This window comes from Poecilia formosa, unplaced genomic scaffold, assembly GCF_000485575.1.
Source record: "Poecilia formosa unplaced genomic scaffold, Poecilia_formosa-5.1.2 Scaffold153, whole genome shotgun sequence".
Classification (NCBI taxonomy): Eukaryota; Metazoa; Chordata; class Actinopteri; order Cyprinodontiformes; family Poeciliidae; genus Poecilia; species Poecilia formosa.
Window position 1 is genome coordinate 880,430 of NW_006800092.1, and position 18,277 is coordinate 898,706.

The following is an 18,277-nucleotide window of genomic DNA, read 5'->3' on the forward strand; positions in this document are numbered from 1 at the left end:
ACACACACGTACTTTGTCATTCAACTGAATGCAAAGCACATAAGTTACGTGGCTCATGTGAACATTATTGCATGAAACTGTTTAATACTTTTTAATCAGGCTACATCCAAACTGTTTTGTAAGAAAATGTACATCAGGTGAGATTTCGCCGCTCTTGTCACCTGTCCGGTTTGTTATTGAAAACGAAACGTATATAAAAAGTTCAAGTTTACTTCAAAAGCAGAAATGCAACAACTATTATAAGAACTGATGAATATCTTGCATTGCTTTAAATACATTAGTATAGCTTTAATAATGTTGTTTGTAGTGTTTTTGTTAGTATTTTTTTTATGCACAGAAGCATTTAGAGAATGAATGTTCTTAAAAAAGTTTAACTTAAAATAGGGCACTATGTCCTAAAATTACAATATCGCTCGGTGACACTTAAACGTGAGTTTGAAATCAGTTTTATCTTTTAAAATGTTAGTAGTTAAACTGTAAAAACCTTATGAAATTTATGTTTATTGAACAGAGTTTAAGGTACTGTCTTTAAATTAAACAATTTGGTCTGGTGAAATGATTCTTCTCCAAATTCTTGTTAAAGCCTAAGGCCAGGTATTTTTATTTATTTCATTTTTCTGTGCTATTGCTGAACCTGCTCCTTCCTACTGTCCCGTGGGAGTTTGGCTCTCAGCCTCATATCAAGTTAGGGGGAAAAAAAAAAAAAAGGAAGCCTTTGAGTTCATTCCAATCCAAAAAAATAGTCTTGCTTAAAAAGACCTGTTCATTGTTTTTTCTTGTTTTACTTGTTTGTGCAAAATTTGGATTGCTTTTGTGAACAAGTTGGAAATTTCTAACTTGATATCTTTATTTTTATGTGGTGTGGTTGGGTGAAATGCTGTTCTGTTAGGAACTCTCAGCATGGCTGAGCCTGTTACTTTACGTATTTCTTTGCATTCGTGAAGCTCCTAACTGAGCTGCAGAGTTGAGTATATTGTATGCATGAGTTGGTGTGAAACTTGTACTGCAATAACCACAATTAATAATTAATCTAAACAGTCAGTTATCCTTCTTGAAAGATTTTTTTTTCCCCTGTAAATTTGACAGTTGACCCCTGGTATTTGTGGCGGTTCTGAACCATTGCTGACCACCAAGAACTGAAATCCATGAATTACTCGAGAGCCTTTCTAAAGATGCCTGGAGCTGCTAAATTTAATAGCTCAAGCACCAAATCTACCTGAATATACACACAGTGGAAACCATCTTAGCAGACTGTAAAAAGCTAACATCTACAGTCTTCTTTATCTCTGCTCTTGGGCATTCAGCGAATCAGCACTGAGGAAAATAAATGCTGCTCCTGGATTGGCTGCTTTGCAAATGAAGCATTGTGTCTTGGTATTTCTGCTTTAGAATCTCTTAGATTTTCTCTACAAAAAAAAAAATGTTTTTATTTGGACTTTGAATTGTGTTTACAAATTGTTATTTTTAACATTCATCAATAATTGAAGCCCTTATTATTTATGCAGTTACATATAAAAAAAAACACTGGCTATTCAGATTATATTACATATTCTCCAATGGTCATCAGTTCGGTCATCACTGTAATCTGTTTCTTTTATATCTTTCAACTAGGAGGCATTAACAGAGATTTTAATTTTAAAATGCCTTGTATTTAATGAATGTTTATTATTTAGGGAGTTTTTTTTTTTTACTCTACTCTAACCCTAAAACTTTTAAGGAAATAAAAAGATAAAATAATACACTAAGAATATTTATGTCAGCAGATTGTTGTGGCTTATAAAATCATAACTCAATACTTCTTGCAATCAGTAATATAACAATGTTATCTGTGCTTTGTTGTTCCAGTTGTTGGCGACTAAAGCAGAAAGTTAGAATGAGCACCAGCTAGATTCAGAGTTTTCAAGTATGCTTGACTTTGTAATGTGAACGTTTTGCTGTTCTGCGTGTTGTCGAGTTACACTAGGAGTATAACAAGCTGATAATAGCTGGTTAATTAGTCAAGCTTTGTGCTTTAATAACCAACCTGCAGGCGGCCGCTAACACACACGCTGCTCACAGCTTTTCAACTACACTTTTTTATAAAACTGTAATTAGAGTGATGGGTGATGGGTAAATTTTGCTTTCTGGGGAAGAATGCATTAGCCTTCTATGAGCCAGCTAACAGTCAGTGTGCAGCAACAGGTCGGGAGTAGGTGGTGCCAAGAAACTCTGGCATTTCTGATTTTCAACTATATAAAAAAGGGAAAGTAAAAAAAAATAAAAATAAATCACCTACAGTCTTTAGGCTTGGGTTGAGGATTTTTCTTTTTACATTTTTGCTTCCCTTTGCACAGTTTGTTTCTTTAGTCCTTTTTATTTTACTTTAAGGTCACGTTGGCTGAGAGGGGCCAGACTGAGTGAGAGTCCAAACCAGTTCCCCCACTTCACTATTGTAAACAAGAACAAAAACTCTGTGCTCGTGTTTAACTGGGAATCAATTGACTGCGGTTAGCTTTTGCTGCTGGCATTTCACTCACACTGGGCTTTTCTCAACGTTTCCCCCCCTAGAACAGAAAAAGAATAGAAATGTCCTTAATTGTCCCACTGAGCGCAGATGCAGGTGTGCTGAGGGTTAATGCTGTCCGATGTGTTTTAAAACTCTGTGGCTCTGCAGGGGGCGATGGACTCCAACACCAGATTAACGATGAATAACAACCTTCTGTCTTTCAAAGTGAACATGTGGGTTTTGTTCTGCCTCCATGTTTGGTTTCATGTGTAACTTAGGAGTACTGTCATTCAGAAAAGGATTTTAGCTTCTTGATTCATTCTAAGATGTTTGTTTTAGTTTGGTTGGTTTTTTTTGGGCAGGAAACAGGTGAGAAATAAATTCAAGACTCCAAAAAGAAAAAAAAGAAAAAAAACTTCCAAAAACAAGAATTTTGAATCAAGATGCTTAGACTGAGAAACGGACTGAAACAAAGAGAAACATTCACGCTTCACAAACCTCTAGGCTGTAAATGAGGAACTCATATTGAACTTTAACCTGTCATTCATTCATTCATTCATTGTGAATGACAACCTGTGAATGACAGGTTAAATTGTATTTGTAATTCTCGTTATCCCTCTGAGTGTTACTGATTGAATTCTGAGCTTTAGTTGTCCACACAGATAGACCGTCTCCATATTAAAAGCAAAGAAGTATTAATTAATTGATTAACTGGTTGTAAATTTATGTGAAACTGTGCACACGTTATTTTTTGTTGGGCTTTTTGTTACTCCGTCTGATCATTCTCTTTTGTTAACTCTACTCTCTTTGCTTATTTTCTGGAAGTCTGCTTAAAATATTAAAACTTTACATTTGCGCCTCAGCGACGGTGTTGCCTTGACGACAGGCTGCAGCTAAAGAAAAAAGTCAGGAAGTGGCAACGCTAAAAATTTGAAGTCTGGCTCCAAATGTGAGTCAGTTCTTATGGACCCTCGGGGTAAAATGCCAAACTTTACAGCCAGCTGAAATAAGGCAGGTACAGGCTGGTAAAAAAATATACAGGGCATTAAGCTTTGGAGCAAGATGTTCTGTGAAACGTCTTGTAGATAAATGATGAACTTTAAGTTAAAGCCGAATGTTGGGATTTTATCACACTTACTCAGTGGTTTGGACCATCGATGATCTTGTATCTTGTACTGCTGTGGCTTAATTACTGCTATAAGTGCAAATGACTTTTTTTTGTTCTATGTATTCCACTTAACAATCAGTCAATTACTAACTCATTTATTCCAGTATTCGATTCATCACAATTAACCGTTTCAGTCGTAGTGGTACATTAGCCTTGAGGAGACACGTCAGGAGTTTATTCTCATCATTTTTTCTCCCTCTCTTAGCAAATGGTGATGAGCCTGCGGGTGTCGGAGCTGCAGGTGCTGCTGGGCTACGCTGGGCGCAACAAACATGGACGCAAGCACGAGCTGCTGACCAAGGCGCTCCACCTGCTGAAATCCGGCTGCAGTCCCGCCGTGCACATGAAGATCAAAGAGCTCTACCGAAGACGCTTCCCTGCCAAAATGGTCTCCCACCCCGAGCTGGCGCTGACCGGGCCGCACCACCCAGCGTCGGTCGGAGTCGTCGGCGGAGGCGGGGCGGCGCTGCCCGCCGGCCTGACGCAGCTGGCGTACGAGGGCCACGCCGGCCACGGCGGCGCTCCGTCGCCCGCTGCCTTACTGCCTCTCTCGCTGCTCGGACCCGGGAAGCACGAGCTGACCGCGCTGACGCACCACCTGCCCACTTCGGCCTCGCTGCACCCGGTCCACCCGGATGTTAAGCTCCAGAGGCTGCCTTTCTACGACCTGCTCGACGAACTCATCAAGCCGACAAGTCTAGGTAGGTATGGAGTTATTGTGGTCTGCAAAGTAAAGACGCAAAATCTATTTACTTGGCGTACGGTGCCTTGCATTACTGCTGCAGATATGTGTGATGCACCAACCCTAAGTAGTGGCTTTAAATAAAAAATAAATAAATAAAAAATAAATGCAATTTTAAAATCTGTGGCAGGCATTTACATTCAGCCTCTTTTAATGTGATACCCTTAAATAAAATGCAGTGCAGACTTTAAGAATACACCAGACTATGCAAGATGCTAAAGATTATTTCAGTTATCGATTATTCTGACGATTAACCGATTAATCGGATTTATAAAAAATGCCACATTCTGCAGGTTTTTAATTGAAGACCTTTTTTATACAATATTAGAAATACATTAGAAGATGCATATAAAAAATTAAATTCCATTTTTAGATAAGAAATCAAACATTTTATTGCCTAAAGTACAATAACATAGGATTCATTTTGTGAACTCTTGGTCATTTGTAGCAAAGGATGCATCTGCAGCTGAAAAATATTTCTAGCATGAAAGTGTGAAAAGCTCAGCCCTTTCTGCTTGACTCAACATCAACACAGTGTCAGACTGACCTGTTTAATTATTGGGTTTAGCAATTAATGACTGGCTCAATAGAAAGTTTTATTTAGAGGATTTGAATCAGGTGGAGTTAAAACTTGAGAAGCTTTGGGTGGAACACTAAAAGTTTTTGTAATCTTAGATCGCAAAAGGTACAGATATTTTTGTGCAGTTTTGGCTTTTTTCTGCTCTGAATATGTTCTTTCAGCAAACTGCCTTTTTGGAGTTAAAAATACTCCCTGTACCAATTAATCAATCACTAAATTAGTCGAAGATTATTTCAATAATCAATTCATTGCGACGAATCGATTCATAATTTCAGCTGTTGTAGGAGTCGGATGTATAAAACGTCTAACTTTGATCTCACAGAGATTCATTAATCATCCAGCAATGGAAGGGATTCGGTTCAACTTCAACTCTGGAAGAATAAGAAATACGGCCACAGTTTTCAGTTTTCTTATTTCACTTGATCAACTCCGACTCGTGGATCCGCTTCCACGTCTGCAAAGCGTTGAGGAAGCGCCTGCATCGACTCGTCAACACCACTGCAATATAATGATCGGCAGCTTCTATTCTTAAAATTTTTGTACAGATATTCAAACATTTTTCTGCTCAGAAAACAGCTACAAACTTTTTTTTTGTTGTTCCTCCTCCTCACTGTCTAAACTACTTTTTCCAAAATCCATTGATATTTGTGGTTGTAACTTGACAAAAGGTGAAAAAAGAAATAATAAAAATTCAAGGTGTACGGAAACCGAGACCTGCTGCTCAGCCTCTACGTTGCTGCATATCTTTACAGTTTGAGTCCTTTTTTTCTTTTTTCCTACTTCTGTTTGTTTTCTTTCCGTATCTTTTTCATCAAAATATCTCGTGAGCGTGAAACTGACCCAAAAATATTATCAGAGAGTTTGTGGATATTTATATGAGCGTATTGTTCCTATAATAATCACAGCGGCAGGCAGCGCAAACACCGACATTTGCAGTTCGCCTGTTTATATAAAAAGGCTCCCTGCCAGCGTCTGTGTCGCACTTCCTGGTAAAATGGGCTGACGGGGCGAAGGAAACTTCTCTCAAGGGTTCAGAATAAACACAAAACACTCTGGGTCCCCTAGAACTGGAAGTGAAAATAGAACCGGGGCTTTTTTAATCCATGAAGCTGAAAGAACCTGAAAGGTCTCTTGTAATTATCGGTCGTGACTGCGGCTGTTAATGTTTATCAGTAAACGAGCGCAGCAGAAGCCGTTTTACCCTCGTAAATGATCGCATAAATATTTTGTCTCAGGCGTTGTGCAGTCATGTGTTAGGTTTCAGGATGTGCTAAACCATGATTCTTTTGATATATTTAATTATTTTGCCATGTGAAATAAGTATTTCCCCCCCCTAACAGACATGCCTTTTCTCTTTAAAGTGTGTTTTATCTGAAACAAGTCAAAAGGTTTTTCATACCTCATAAGTTGGAGCACCACAAGCGAGGCGGTAAACGGGGTTTTTCCAAAAGGTTTGGTTTTCAGCTGAAAATAAAACAATTGTTGCAGTTTCTGGTCCTCAATCGAGCCGAGTTTAATGGCCATCAGGTGTGAAAATACCCTTCAACTTGTGCAGGTCGGTTTTTAAGAAAAGGCAAAGCGAGATTTTATTTCATTTCATTTGCGACATGTTACGAAAAATATTTAATGCAGAACACAAAGTTGAAAATTTTAAATTAAAAACAGGGACTCGTGTTGTGCCTCTCTCTGACCCAGTCTGAATTTAACAACTGGTAGAGAGTTGTTAAATTCAGACTCCCGTTTTGGTTTTAGTTTGACTTGTACAGTCACAGCTGAAATGTGGTTAGATTTTTTTTGTTGCTGTGGAAAAGTTTAAAACTTTCGCTTTACATCACAACCCAATTTACTCTTTGTGTAATATCACAAAAGTGTCGACTAATTTTTGCATATTTACAGTCCCGTTATGAATGTGACTGTACAGACATGAAGATAGAAAAGAATAGAATATTTTAGTTGCCATTTGAAGACTCTACAAAAACATGAAGCTGTTCTCCTTGAAGTTTGATGCATAGATAAAAGCGATGTACAAAACCAGTACCTCACACACATACAATGGAGAAAATAAGTATCTGATATACCGCTGATGAAGTTTTTCCTTTTACAAAGAAGGTCTGTAGTTTTTCCCGTAGGTATGTCTCAACTGTGAGAGACGGAGTCTGAGATAAAAATCCAGAAAATCTCACTGTATGACTTTTAAATACTTGTTTCGTGAAAGAAGTATTTGATACAATAGAACAACAACATGTGGCACAGAAACCAGAGGTCAGACGTTTCTTCCTGCAGTCCTCGACCGGGTCTGCAGCAGCGATTTTGCTCCGCTCCTCCATACAAATCTTCTCCCGATCTTTCATGTTTCAGGGCTGTTGCTAGGCAACATGGAGTCGCACCTCCCTCCAAAGATTTGATATTGGTTTCATGTCTGGAGACCGGCTGGGCCACTCCAGGACCTTGAAATTCTTCAAAGGGAGCCACTCCTTAATTGCTCTCTGTGTGTTTAGGTCAGTAGCTGTGTTTTCCATTGACCGTATATAAGTGCAATTTAGCATTTAAGAAATAAATTTGATTAATTGAAACACACCAATTTTGGAAAAAAAAAACTGAATAGTTTTGTCACTGGGTAGTTTTTTTTATTTTTTATTTTTTTTGGCCGTATCAAAATTGGTTTATTTTGCAAAAGTGCAAAGGAAACACTTTTTTTGTATCACACGAGTCACATGATCAATAACCGAATGTTGCCACTGGAAGAAGATGACAGGAAGTAGGTGGAGCATCACGGCATGTTTTTTTTAATGACTTATATCGTCAACAAACTTATTCACATATGATTAAAATTTTGATGTTTAACAGGATCACAGAAATTGCAATTTAAAAAAAAATGTTGCAGAATATTGACAGTTTTGTACACATTTGCAATGCAAAGGGGCTGGGTCGGCTACTGACCCCTTTCTAAGTTTAGGGAAGGAGGTTGTTGCCCAAAATCTCACGATACCCCCATCCATCCTCCCTCTCATCTGTACGGTTTACCATAACTGTATGTTTTTTAGGCGCGCTTTGGGAATCGCTGAGAATCTTCTGCTGTCTCACTGCATGAGGACTCGTAGTTTCAGTGATTTTTCATGCTTTTTCGCTACGCTTTAATTCATTACTTAAGAGACATTTCATCTGGGTTTTTATCTTGGTTAGATTTGTCTTCGCATTACATCCGGCAGCCAGCCTGTACTTAGCATAATAACAATCTGTGGGCTCTGGGATATATTGCAAATATATGAAAATGTCTAGATTTTCCTACATTAGCATTTTAATGGAGTAAGAGGCTGGCTTGTGATTAATTTGCCTGCAGATGCATGTACAAACACTGCGCCTGCAGCTTTGTCATCACACCATCCTTCTCCTTTACTTTCCCTCTCTCCTTCTCCCCGTTTCCTGCACATGTTCCCTCCTTCTCTGCCTTCTCTCTCTCTCTCTCTTTCTCTTTTTCTCTCTCCTCTCCATAGCCATCCCTGGTCGAAATTTGCATGTAGAGTGATGAAATCACATAGGCATACACCTGTGCCTGCAGAACCCACCCTCCCCTTATTTGAATTTGAATCGAGCATTGTCACTTACAATATTTTTGAAACAGACTTTTCGATAAATAATGCATGTGTTGCACTTACTGGTCTCAGAGAAACACAAAAAGATGATTGACAAAGGCAAAAAAAAAAAAAAAAAAAAAAAAAAAAAAAACTTGCCTGAGAATTTTGTACGTCGTTTGATGAAACTCCATATTTGTGTTTGCCGGAAGGAGAAACTTTGAGGTGACGAACCCTTTCGACCCTCATAGCTGAGACCTTCTAAACCAGGTTTAATTCCCATTTATAAAGCAGATATTTTTGCTTTGAGACAGCTGTTCTCTCTCCTACGTGCATCACATTTTTTTTTCTTTCTTTTTTACCCAAGAGCATCTCTTCTTTGCTGGTTTCTTGCTCTCTTCCTATTCTTTTGTCTCCTGTTGCTTTTATTTTTTGTCCCCCATCTCCCTTATCCTTATTTGCTGCCTCTCTTACTCTGGATTTTCTTTTTTGGTGAAACAATAAATGTCATAGTAGGTTGTACAAAAGTTGGGTAACAAATGAAAGAGCTGGACTGATTTTTGTCCAGCTCAAACTCTGATTCTTTTTTTTTTTTCCTTCGGTTCCTGACAGCAGCTGCTTCATAAATCTGCCCCTTTAACTGGGTGATGATTACATTACTCTTTGCCTAAATTTTAACAACACTTCACTGGTCAGAGGCAGTAATTTATTTTTGCCCCTATAGATGACTTGCACTATTTTCTAAGATATTTCCTAAGTCCCTAAATTGGATTTAATAAGAACTGGGGCTTTTTCTTTGTAGGTTCTAGCTAAGTGGATTTGACTGGAATGCTTCTGGCTCTTTTTTCTTTTTCTTTTTTTTCTTTTTTTTGATATAAAACTGCATTTGTGTCATATGAGCTTCTCTCCCACAACCAATTGAGGTAATGAAAATGTGCAATAAAACAACCTCACGAAGAAAGAAAGAAAATAAAAAATCAAACGAGATGCGTTACGTGAGTTTTCCATGCTAAAACGCCCTCTGCTGCAAACAAACAATCCAACGACTAAACTACGACCGCTGAGCTTAACGCATGTAGAGGAGCGTTTGAATGCTTAATGCTGCGTATATGCATCAAGTTTATAGTTAGAGAAACGCAGCACTCTGTCGGACCGTGTTCTCAGGTTTCCTGCCTCACACTGATTTGTCTCAATACCTGGGTTTCTTCTGTGCATATAAATGTAGTTATTATCACTCTCACACCATCTTGCTCTCCTCCCCCCCCTCTCTGTGTCATTATCCCTCCCTGTGGTGCAGTCCTGTGCTCTCTGCTGAGTCTTATCACTCTGGGGAATAAAGGTTAGGCAGCCCACAGCTCAGCCCTGCCAGCATCCTCCGCTCGATGGTCTTAGCTCCTCCATCCTCTCCTTGATTACCATGACGACCTCACGGGTTGCACTCTGTCTCATCCCCATTGTTACCTGTCCTTCTTAAAGAAAAATGCCTTATTACGGCCATCATTAAGCACACTCACGATGATTAAATCAGCATATCTTACGGAAAAGGACAAAGGTTTTGAATAAATTGCACGTTTCCCCTCCTTCAAAGTCAACTCTTTTTATTGATTGTTTTTGTGAAATCTAGACCTTCAACCCTCTTTTATCATTATTATTATTATTATTATTATTATTATTATTTATTATTATTCGCTAGGATTTTTCTTTTTTTTATTTAGGCTTTAGTCAGCTAAGCAGTCTGCATTATGTCTTATGATGCATGTTATGTGGAACAATCCCCTCAGTGTGTCTGTGAGGTTGAGATTTCTGCAGGATTCAAAAAGAAAACTATTCTCTCACTGACAGTAGAAAACACTGTAGTTATGACAGTTTTTTATGGTAAAATGCTGAGTAAATGTGATTTTTCTTTCTTTTTTTTTTAGTTTACAGTGACTTGTTTTTGACGGGTAATGATAGCGCCACTGTACTCTTGGAATCCTGTGGTTCACAATACATAAAAATAAGTAACAACATAGAAGTTCAGCCTCAGCTGGAAACAATTAAGACCAAGAGCAGCAAAAACCTGAGCAGCTGCATATAGTCACAGATTAAACGCTTCACATAAAAGATGATCAGAAATGCTGAACGTGGATGAAATAATGTCTGGATCCTGCAGTTCTCTGCAGGATATTTATGAATTAATCAGAGAAAAAGACAAAATGTTTTTACTGAACGAGGCGTTTTCAGTGACGCTGCACCTCGATTCTCTGGCAGTGGAAAACCAGAGCTGCGTTTTTATAGAAGCTGTTAAAAAGCAGCATTTTCTCCAGACCTGAGTTAGAACTGGACCCACTTTGGTGGAAAAAAAAAAACAAACAAACTCCACGGGATGCAGGGCCTGTGTACTTCTGATGTCGATATTAAAGAAAGACGTTAGTCTGTACGTGGCTACTCGTAGCTTCTGATGGAGCCCTGCGTGGTTATTCTGCTCCCGCTGGATTCCTGACCTTCCTGACCTCTCTCTTTCACTCATGCAACGTCTGTGACCAACCCTGTCTCCACCCACCACTTAACTGGAGGCACTTTACGGCTCAATGAATGCATGTCCATTGAATGTTTTATTGCAGGTCAACTAGAACAGAATAAATAAAACGCATTAAATAAAAAAAAGATCTCTTTTTGATGTTAAATTGGCATGTAGATGACATAACTGCACTGTAAAACAATATACATCATGTGTAAAAAAAAATGTAATAGTGTTACAAAAATAAATGAAACTCCCAAGAAACAGTTGAAGGAATAAGTTATTGAGTAGTAATAAAAATAAGTAAAAATGCTGCTGTTGCGTCTTTCTTTTAATAAATACACACAGACACAAAATGCTCTCATTTATACAGGCTTTTAGTTATTTTATCATTTATTTTATTCTTGAGAAGCACTTTCTGATGTTTTTTTTTAAGTAATATAAGAAAAATCACTTACTCTCTCTGGTGACACACTGGTCTCTCAAAATAAAACTTGCATGCTTTTATTGTGAAGGTAAGCATTTTCTGTGTAATTTCCTCACGTTGGTTTGGGTCTGGGTAATCTGATTTTCGGGCGGTGGGATATTCTCTTACTTCTTCCTCAACAAAGTTTGGGCCTAAAGTGAAGGAGTCATTTTCTTCTCTCTCTGCAGTTCATTCTCTTTTTTTTCATGACAAAGCCTGTGTTCATGAAAGTAGTCATATTTTAATTCATACATATGTTTATGTCTGTTAAGACATAGACATATTTTATTGCTTAAGTTTAAGTTGCTATTTTTGTGTTTGATTTGAATAATTTTTTTTGTAAAAGAGATTTCTAATCTCACTGGGATTTTCCTGGTTAATAATATAATAATTAAATATTATATTATTTGATTCATTGAAATATTTCATTCTTACCCTCAGCTATATTCTCCATCCTACCGTCATTTTTGGGACCTGCTGTCATTTTTTGCTGCCTTTTCCTGGCACTCTTAAAACCATTCCCTCTCACCAGATTAAAATAAAATTAAAAATGTAACGATGTAATGATAATTAATGCAAACAAATTAAATAATAAATAAGTAGTTCTGCTGTAACTTCTTGTCTCTAAGAAGAAATCAAGAGTTTATCAGGAAAATTCTGACCCGCATACATGAACGAATGATTCTGAATCGGGTGATTATAGTTTATTTCCAATCGTCCACTGTGGCTAATAGAGTGAAATGTAATCAATCCCTGTACAGTCAGGAGTTAGACTGTCAATAAATTATTTGACAAGCCAACAGTGCACCGTTGGGCTGAGCATCTAATTAGAGAAATAAGTTTAGGGCAAAACCATAAGCAGCAGGGTTTGTAGTTAACATTAAAAACTTTAATCTTTTAAACAAAAAGAGGGGAAAAAATGCTTCATTAAATTAAAAAAAATAGTCATAACATTTGTTCAGCAACATAAAATGTATAGTTTACAACTTGGTTGCAACATTTTCCACCAGTCAAGATAATAAACATTAAATTTGGTTTTAATCGCCATTGACGACAGATGTTCTCCGTTTCTTTCCAAAACAAAAATCACAAGCAGTTTGGAGTCCTCAGCAAATCAGTGCCATCAAGCTTTAAAGCTGTGCAAATGGGCAGCATAAAGTTTTCTCTGTGGCCTGTAGCTGGGTAGGCTTTGTCTAATGTCTAGTTCCCTTTTTCTATTATTTATTTCATGCCCGAGTCCATTTTGATAAAAGGAGAAAATCCACGGCTCTATTCCTCGATTTCCTTAAATATTTAAAATATTCTGCTTATACACACAATACACAAACTAAAAAAAAAATTTTTAAAAATGGAAATGAGTAAAACCAAGCCACATCTTCTATTAGTATGACAGGCTGCCTTTAGAGAGAGGTTATTACTGCTAATGAAATAAGATTTATTTTATTAAGACACTTTTTATTTTTTTCTGCGGCTCTTCTCTCCTGCTGATTGGCTGATGCCAAGCTTTAGTTTCACCCTTCAGTCGTATCGGCTATTTTATTGTGAAATAACTTGTCAGAATGTAATTATCAGCTCGCTTCCATCAAAGCAGCACAGTGCAGCTGTATCGGTTTTGAATTATTGAATCATAAACTCAAATATGAGGCCTGGCCTTCCACATGAGATTTCACACTTAAAGTTCACAGAGTAGATCTACTCAAACACAGCACATTGATCATTTCCCTGGTCCGTCGTAACAATAGCAGGATGTGACCGTGGGGCATCTCGTTTTGTGCTTCCGCTGCTAACAAAAGAATGAAATCCAGGGTTTCTAGGTGGTATTAAAAAGTCTAGAGTTGTAATTTTTAAAGGTTATTATGGCAACAGAGCCCTTTATTTACAGAATTCATAAGGTTCAGGCTTGAATCCTTATTCCATTACCTTGTATATGAAAGTAAGAATCTCTGAGAAGTGTAGAGGAATTTATTTAGTGAGCCATTTTACATATATATAGCTGTTCGAAACAGTTTCAAAAGACAAAGCTAAACTGTTTTATTTGACTCTTTGGCTGTGGATGATTGAGATGCTTCTTTTATGAATATTTAGGAGAAAAAAATAAAGCTACAGAAGATCAAAAAACATGCTTTAAGGAATTTAGTATTTAGTGTAAGATAACAGTCCAGCTTTTACACATATTTCACAGCTTTGTTTATTGGGGTGGGAATATAAAAATATAATTAAGATACAATGACGCAGTTGCATAAATGTGTGCACACACCCTTAAACTCATACTTTGCTGAATCAGCTTTTTGTTTTAATTTGTGCATTTTGCTAATAGTCTGTCAGCATACCAGATCTTAACCTGGTCATATTTTCTTCCCACTCTGCCTTGCAAAATATCTCTTACATCTCTTGTCCACACAAAGATTTCAGGAGTTTGTTGTTATCACATGCAGACTGAAGAACGTTAGCAACAATTGCCATAAAGTTCTTCAGTGTTGCTGTCAGCCTCCCTCACTAATTTACTTCTAGTCCTTTCATCAGTTTCAAAGAAACGTTTGGTATTTGTAATCTGTACGTTTTCCCATATTTTCTCCAATTATTGATAACCGTTTTGTTTTTTCCCTGTGCTACAGTCAATCGATGAGAACGTGTGCTCATCTGGGTCTGTCAGATTAAAAGCATCTTCTGAAAATAACTTGTTAGCAAGTATTAGGCATAAACTTTTCATTAAATCCATATTTCTGTTTTGTTTTGTTTTCTATTCGTCTGATATGATCTTCTACAGAGCCCCCAAGGGAGATTTTTTATTTAATTTTTTTTGCATTATCTCACAATAAATGGTGAAACTGAATTAAAAGGACCAGTAAACTATTTGCGTCACATTAATCATCTAGTTCAAAGCTGCTTCAGCTAAAAGATTTGTTTGTGTTTCAGTTGAGTCACATTAAAGGTGGAGAAAAGTTTTTAGATCAAAGAAACCTGTGTGTGCAGCTTTGTTATATAATTTGTTTAGGCCGTCATGGTGGGTATTTCTGTCTCCTATACACAGCCCTTTGACCACTCCGCTGTGTGCGAAAGCACAAGCCGATATTTACCGGTCTCGTACTCTGACCTCTGTGTGACCCTCCTCCAGCTAAAATTTTCATTTCGTTGTCAACAACTCCGCCTTCTCGCAGCAAATGAACATCAACAAAAAGAGCCTTGGCTGCACTCAACTATAAACAGCTTGCTGTGAATGGCCTCCATCTCTCTGAGCCTATTAAACCTGCATTATTCTGTCTGAGTTGGTTCATCATCAGCTCCGCGAGTTGTTTGATCAGACTCATTCGACCCTTTTTAAAATCGTAAACATTTGCAGCTCCGCTCCTTTCGTTCGTCTGCTGCAAAAAGTATTTTCCTCCTAGAGATTCATTTAAGCTTTTTTTTTTTTTTTTTTTTTTGTAGGATAAAATTATGTCCATGTGGATTTTTATTAATTTTTTTTATATAAAGCCATGGCCTAAAGGCGATTTGAAATGCCTTCTGCGTTTGGTAATGGAGATTGCAGAGCAAGCTGACTGCCCAGACACCTTAAATGCCAGCCTTAGTGGCCCTAAATGAGCCTTGTCAGTTTTTCTTTCTTTACAACATCCATATGCAGATAATGAAGGTAATTACTGCTGTCAGAGGGGCAGCAAAGTAACATTTGTGGAACAATTTTTAGTTGTCATTGTGTTGAAGTGTGGGCGAAACATCCAGATCTGACCTTTTGTTGCGGATCCTTTCCGGCGTCAGAATTTCGCTTTTGACTGACACAAGAAAGAATTTCTGGCTTTGTTCTGCTGCTGAATGTTGTTTTATCTTGTGTTGGTGCACAATGCCTGGCAGGCTTTTTGTGTGTTTGTGCCTGTGGTGCAGAAGGAAAAAAAAAAAAAGTAGCAAAGCCACTAACAAGTTAATAAACTCCAGCTGGGCTTTGTTGTGCTGAAGACGGGCTATACGGTGGAGCACATTCTCTGAAGTTTAGCTCATGCAATTTCTCTTAAAGGCAGAATGAAATCAGCAGCTCAGACTTTCTGGGCTTGTGCTTCTTGCGTTGTTAGAAAGCTCATTTGTTTCAAAAACGTGCGCCGCGGTAGCCACAAGCTAGCAAACAGCTCGCTCCTTTTTATTTTTATTTTTTTCTCACAGAGGAGAGTTGGATAGTTCACATGAGAAGTTGTACAGTGAACGAGAAAGTTACAAAAAAAATGTGACCAAGCTTTTGTAAACACAAAAAAGTTATGCAAACGCCACATCTTATCAGTTGGTTTGGACACGTTTATAAGGGACAGACCTCTGCTGAGATCTCGTGCGCAGGCTCTCACCGTAAACCTTTAAAAGTTTGAACGCTCGGGATCCGGTCAATAAATTGTTCACTGATATGTGGAAAATCCAACTAGAGCACTTCACTTTCAAACACGCCTTACAGAGGCTAGCAAACTGATTGTGCAGCATAAAGCATCAGTGCAGCGGTCGGTCCGCCACGGGCCCAACGCTGTGATAAGAACGTCACTGCTGTACGGACCAGAGTCGGGTTTGTTGGCTGCTTTAAGTCTGCCATCTGAAGTCTGGTGTGAGCCAAACCAGTGGAACTCTGGACCACCTGGAAATGTCATTAAAACATTTTAAGGGAGCATTCACAGTCCACTGTAATCGAAGTCTGCTCTGTTTGTCTAGAAAGCCGCTTTGGTAGCGGCGCAGCTTTGTCCAACCGGATTGGTATGCTCTTAAAAGTGCGGCGTGAGAGCGATCCAGAGCAAATCGAACCTGAACGCAGGCAACAACAATAATAAAAAAATAAAAAACACTGAGGCACAGCAAGAATGAAACAACCAGATTCTTGCTGGAATAACACAGAACCACCAACTCATTTATTATTATTTTTTCCTCCTGTTTATGATAATCGTTTGTCACATTACGTGTGGGTCCATACTGTTTCCAGAACAATCCGCAATGTTCGCGACTCGATCCATTTAGACCGTTGGGTTGTTTTAGTATCACCAGGTGGTGTTAATGAACGCTGTGTGAGACGGTGTGTGTGACTCCATTTGCAGCGCTGCTCATAAATAATCAGCTACGATTAGAGAGAGCATTGATACGCACCGATTTTAAAAACATTTCATAAAATGGTCTCCAGGTAGATGCAAAAAGAAAAACTGATGGTTTTCTGCTGGAAAATGATTATTATTATTTTTATTTATTTTATTTTATTTTATTTTTTGCAGAAGCTGGTAATAGCCAGCCCTGGCCTGACACCAGAACAGCTTTTGTGGAGAAAACAAAAAAATCAAATAAATAAATAAAAACACAGAGAATCAGGTTTCTTTATCCGTAGATAAATAATACACAATAATTTAGAGATAAATAACAGAATAAATGTCTGATCCTCTGTCCTGAGTGATTACATATGCTGATGTAATCTAAAGTTGTGTTATTGTCAGCCCAGGAGTGTACTACTTAATATGCTGATTATTAGTGCCATTAAGCAAAAACAAGTAACTACGTTATGCTTAGTTGTTAACTTCATCACTAAGTGAAGAAAATGAGAGATTTGGAGGAAATTACTTCCATTTGGTAACAATAAAGTGAAGGTTCGGTGGACTAGGAGGTACACAGCGATATCTCTGCCTCTGTCCTCAGTTACATTCATCCTAATCATTATTTAAAATCTGGAGCAAATAAAGAATTTAAAAAACCAAAATCTAGATCCCAGAGCTGGTGCTGATTTACAGGAGCAACACCTGAACTGAACTGGGGAAAGGAAACAGGTCATTAATAATGAGCCAGGGTGGAAATTGTCTCTGGTGTCTGATGTTACTGTTTGTCTGCTGCTGAACACCTGATGCCGCGGTTCAATTTAGAGGCTGGCTTCCTGATCCGAGCTCAGCTGAATCTGCCGATCCAGGTTTTTGAGGAATTTGATTCAAATATTTTCCGGCCCTGCGTAAGTACGGAAAAACAAAACAGAGGAAGGAAAGTTATTTGTGCATCACGTGAAACAATGTTTTTTGTTTTTGTTTTTTTTTTTTTTTAATGGATCCTGGGTTTCGATGAGATGCCGAGGTTATCCCCGTGGACACAATATAAAAAATCTTTGCTTTTTTGTGCAGCTTAATGTTAGGCGCAGTTTGTTGCTGCTGCTGCTGCTGAGCGAAACGGCGACGACAGAAAAATGCACTCACCGCATCAAAGTGTCTCTTCGGCCCGGTTATCAGTCCGAAGGATGACTGATTTTAAACTCTGCTGTCCCCTCGCTACTTTCCATCATCCTGTGTGGTTATCCCTGTCATCCTCCTGTAAACAGCATTCTTCATTAATGAGCTTCACTGCAGCTGGGAGGCAGATTTTGTTGTTTTTGGACTCTAAAAGCCTCCCTTTTTTTCTGGTGTTTATGCAGAACTAAGTTAACTGGACGCCGAGACTAGTTCGTATTTACCTGAGAAAGATGATCCTGCCCTCTAACGGCAAATAGAGCGCTTATAATTTCTCCTTTTAAGGAAGCGTGCACTGTCATGGGGACCTTGAGTTTCAGAGAATAGGGGATAAATGTGACAGATCCTATTTCAGCGTAAATAAACAGAGGCAGAAAGAGCAGCTTTGTGATTCCAATTCACAGTTTTTAATGCATCTATTATTTCCTCCTCATCAAGTTGATCAAACATTTTGTTTTACATCTTAAATAAACCGTTGTCTTAAGTTCTGTCTGGAGATGAAGGAGTCCATCTTAGATCTTCTGGCCAGGCACACTGAAACACTAGCAA

General features: G+C 38.2%; 1 protein-coding gene across 1 annotated transcript in view; it reads left to right on the plus strand.

Moving 5' to 3' along the window:
• LOC103146177 (E3 SUMO-protein ligase PIAS1-like) overlaps positions 1-18,277 on the plus strand; it is a 63,881-nt gene that overhangs the window by 28,866 nt on the left and 16,738 nt on the right. Inside the window, exon 2 of the mRNA XM_007563967.2 lies at positions 3,859-4,354. Within this exon, the coding sequence (XP_007564029.1) occupies positions 3,859-4,354 (496 nt within the window). The remainder of the gene's footprint in view (positions 1-3,858; positions 4,355-18,277) is intronic.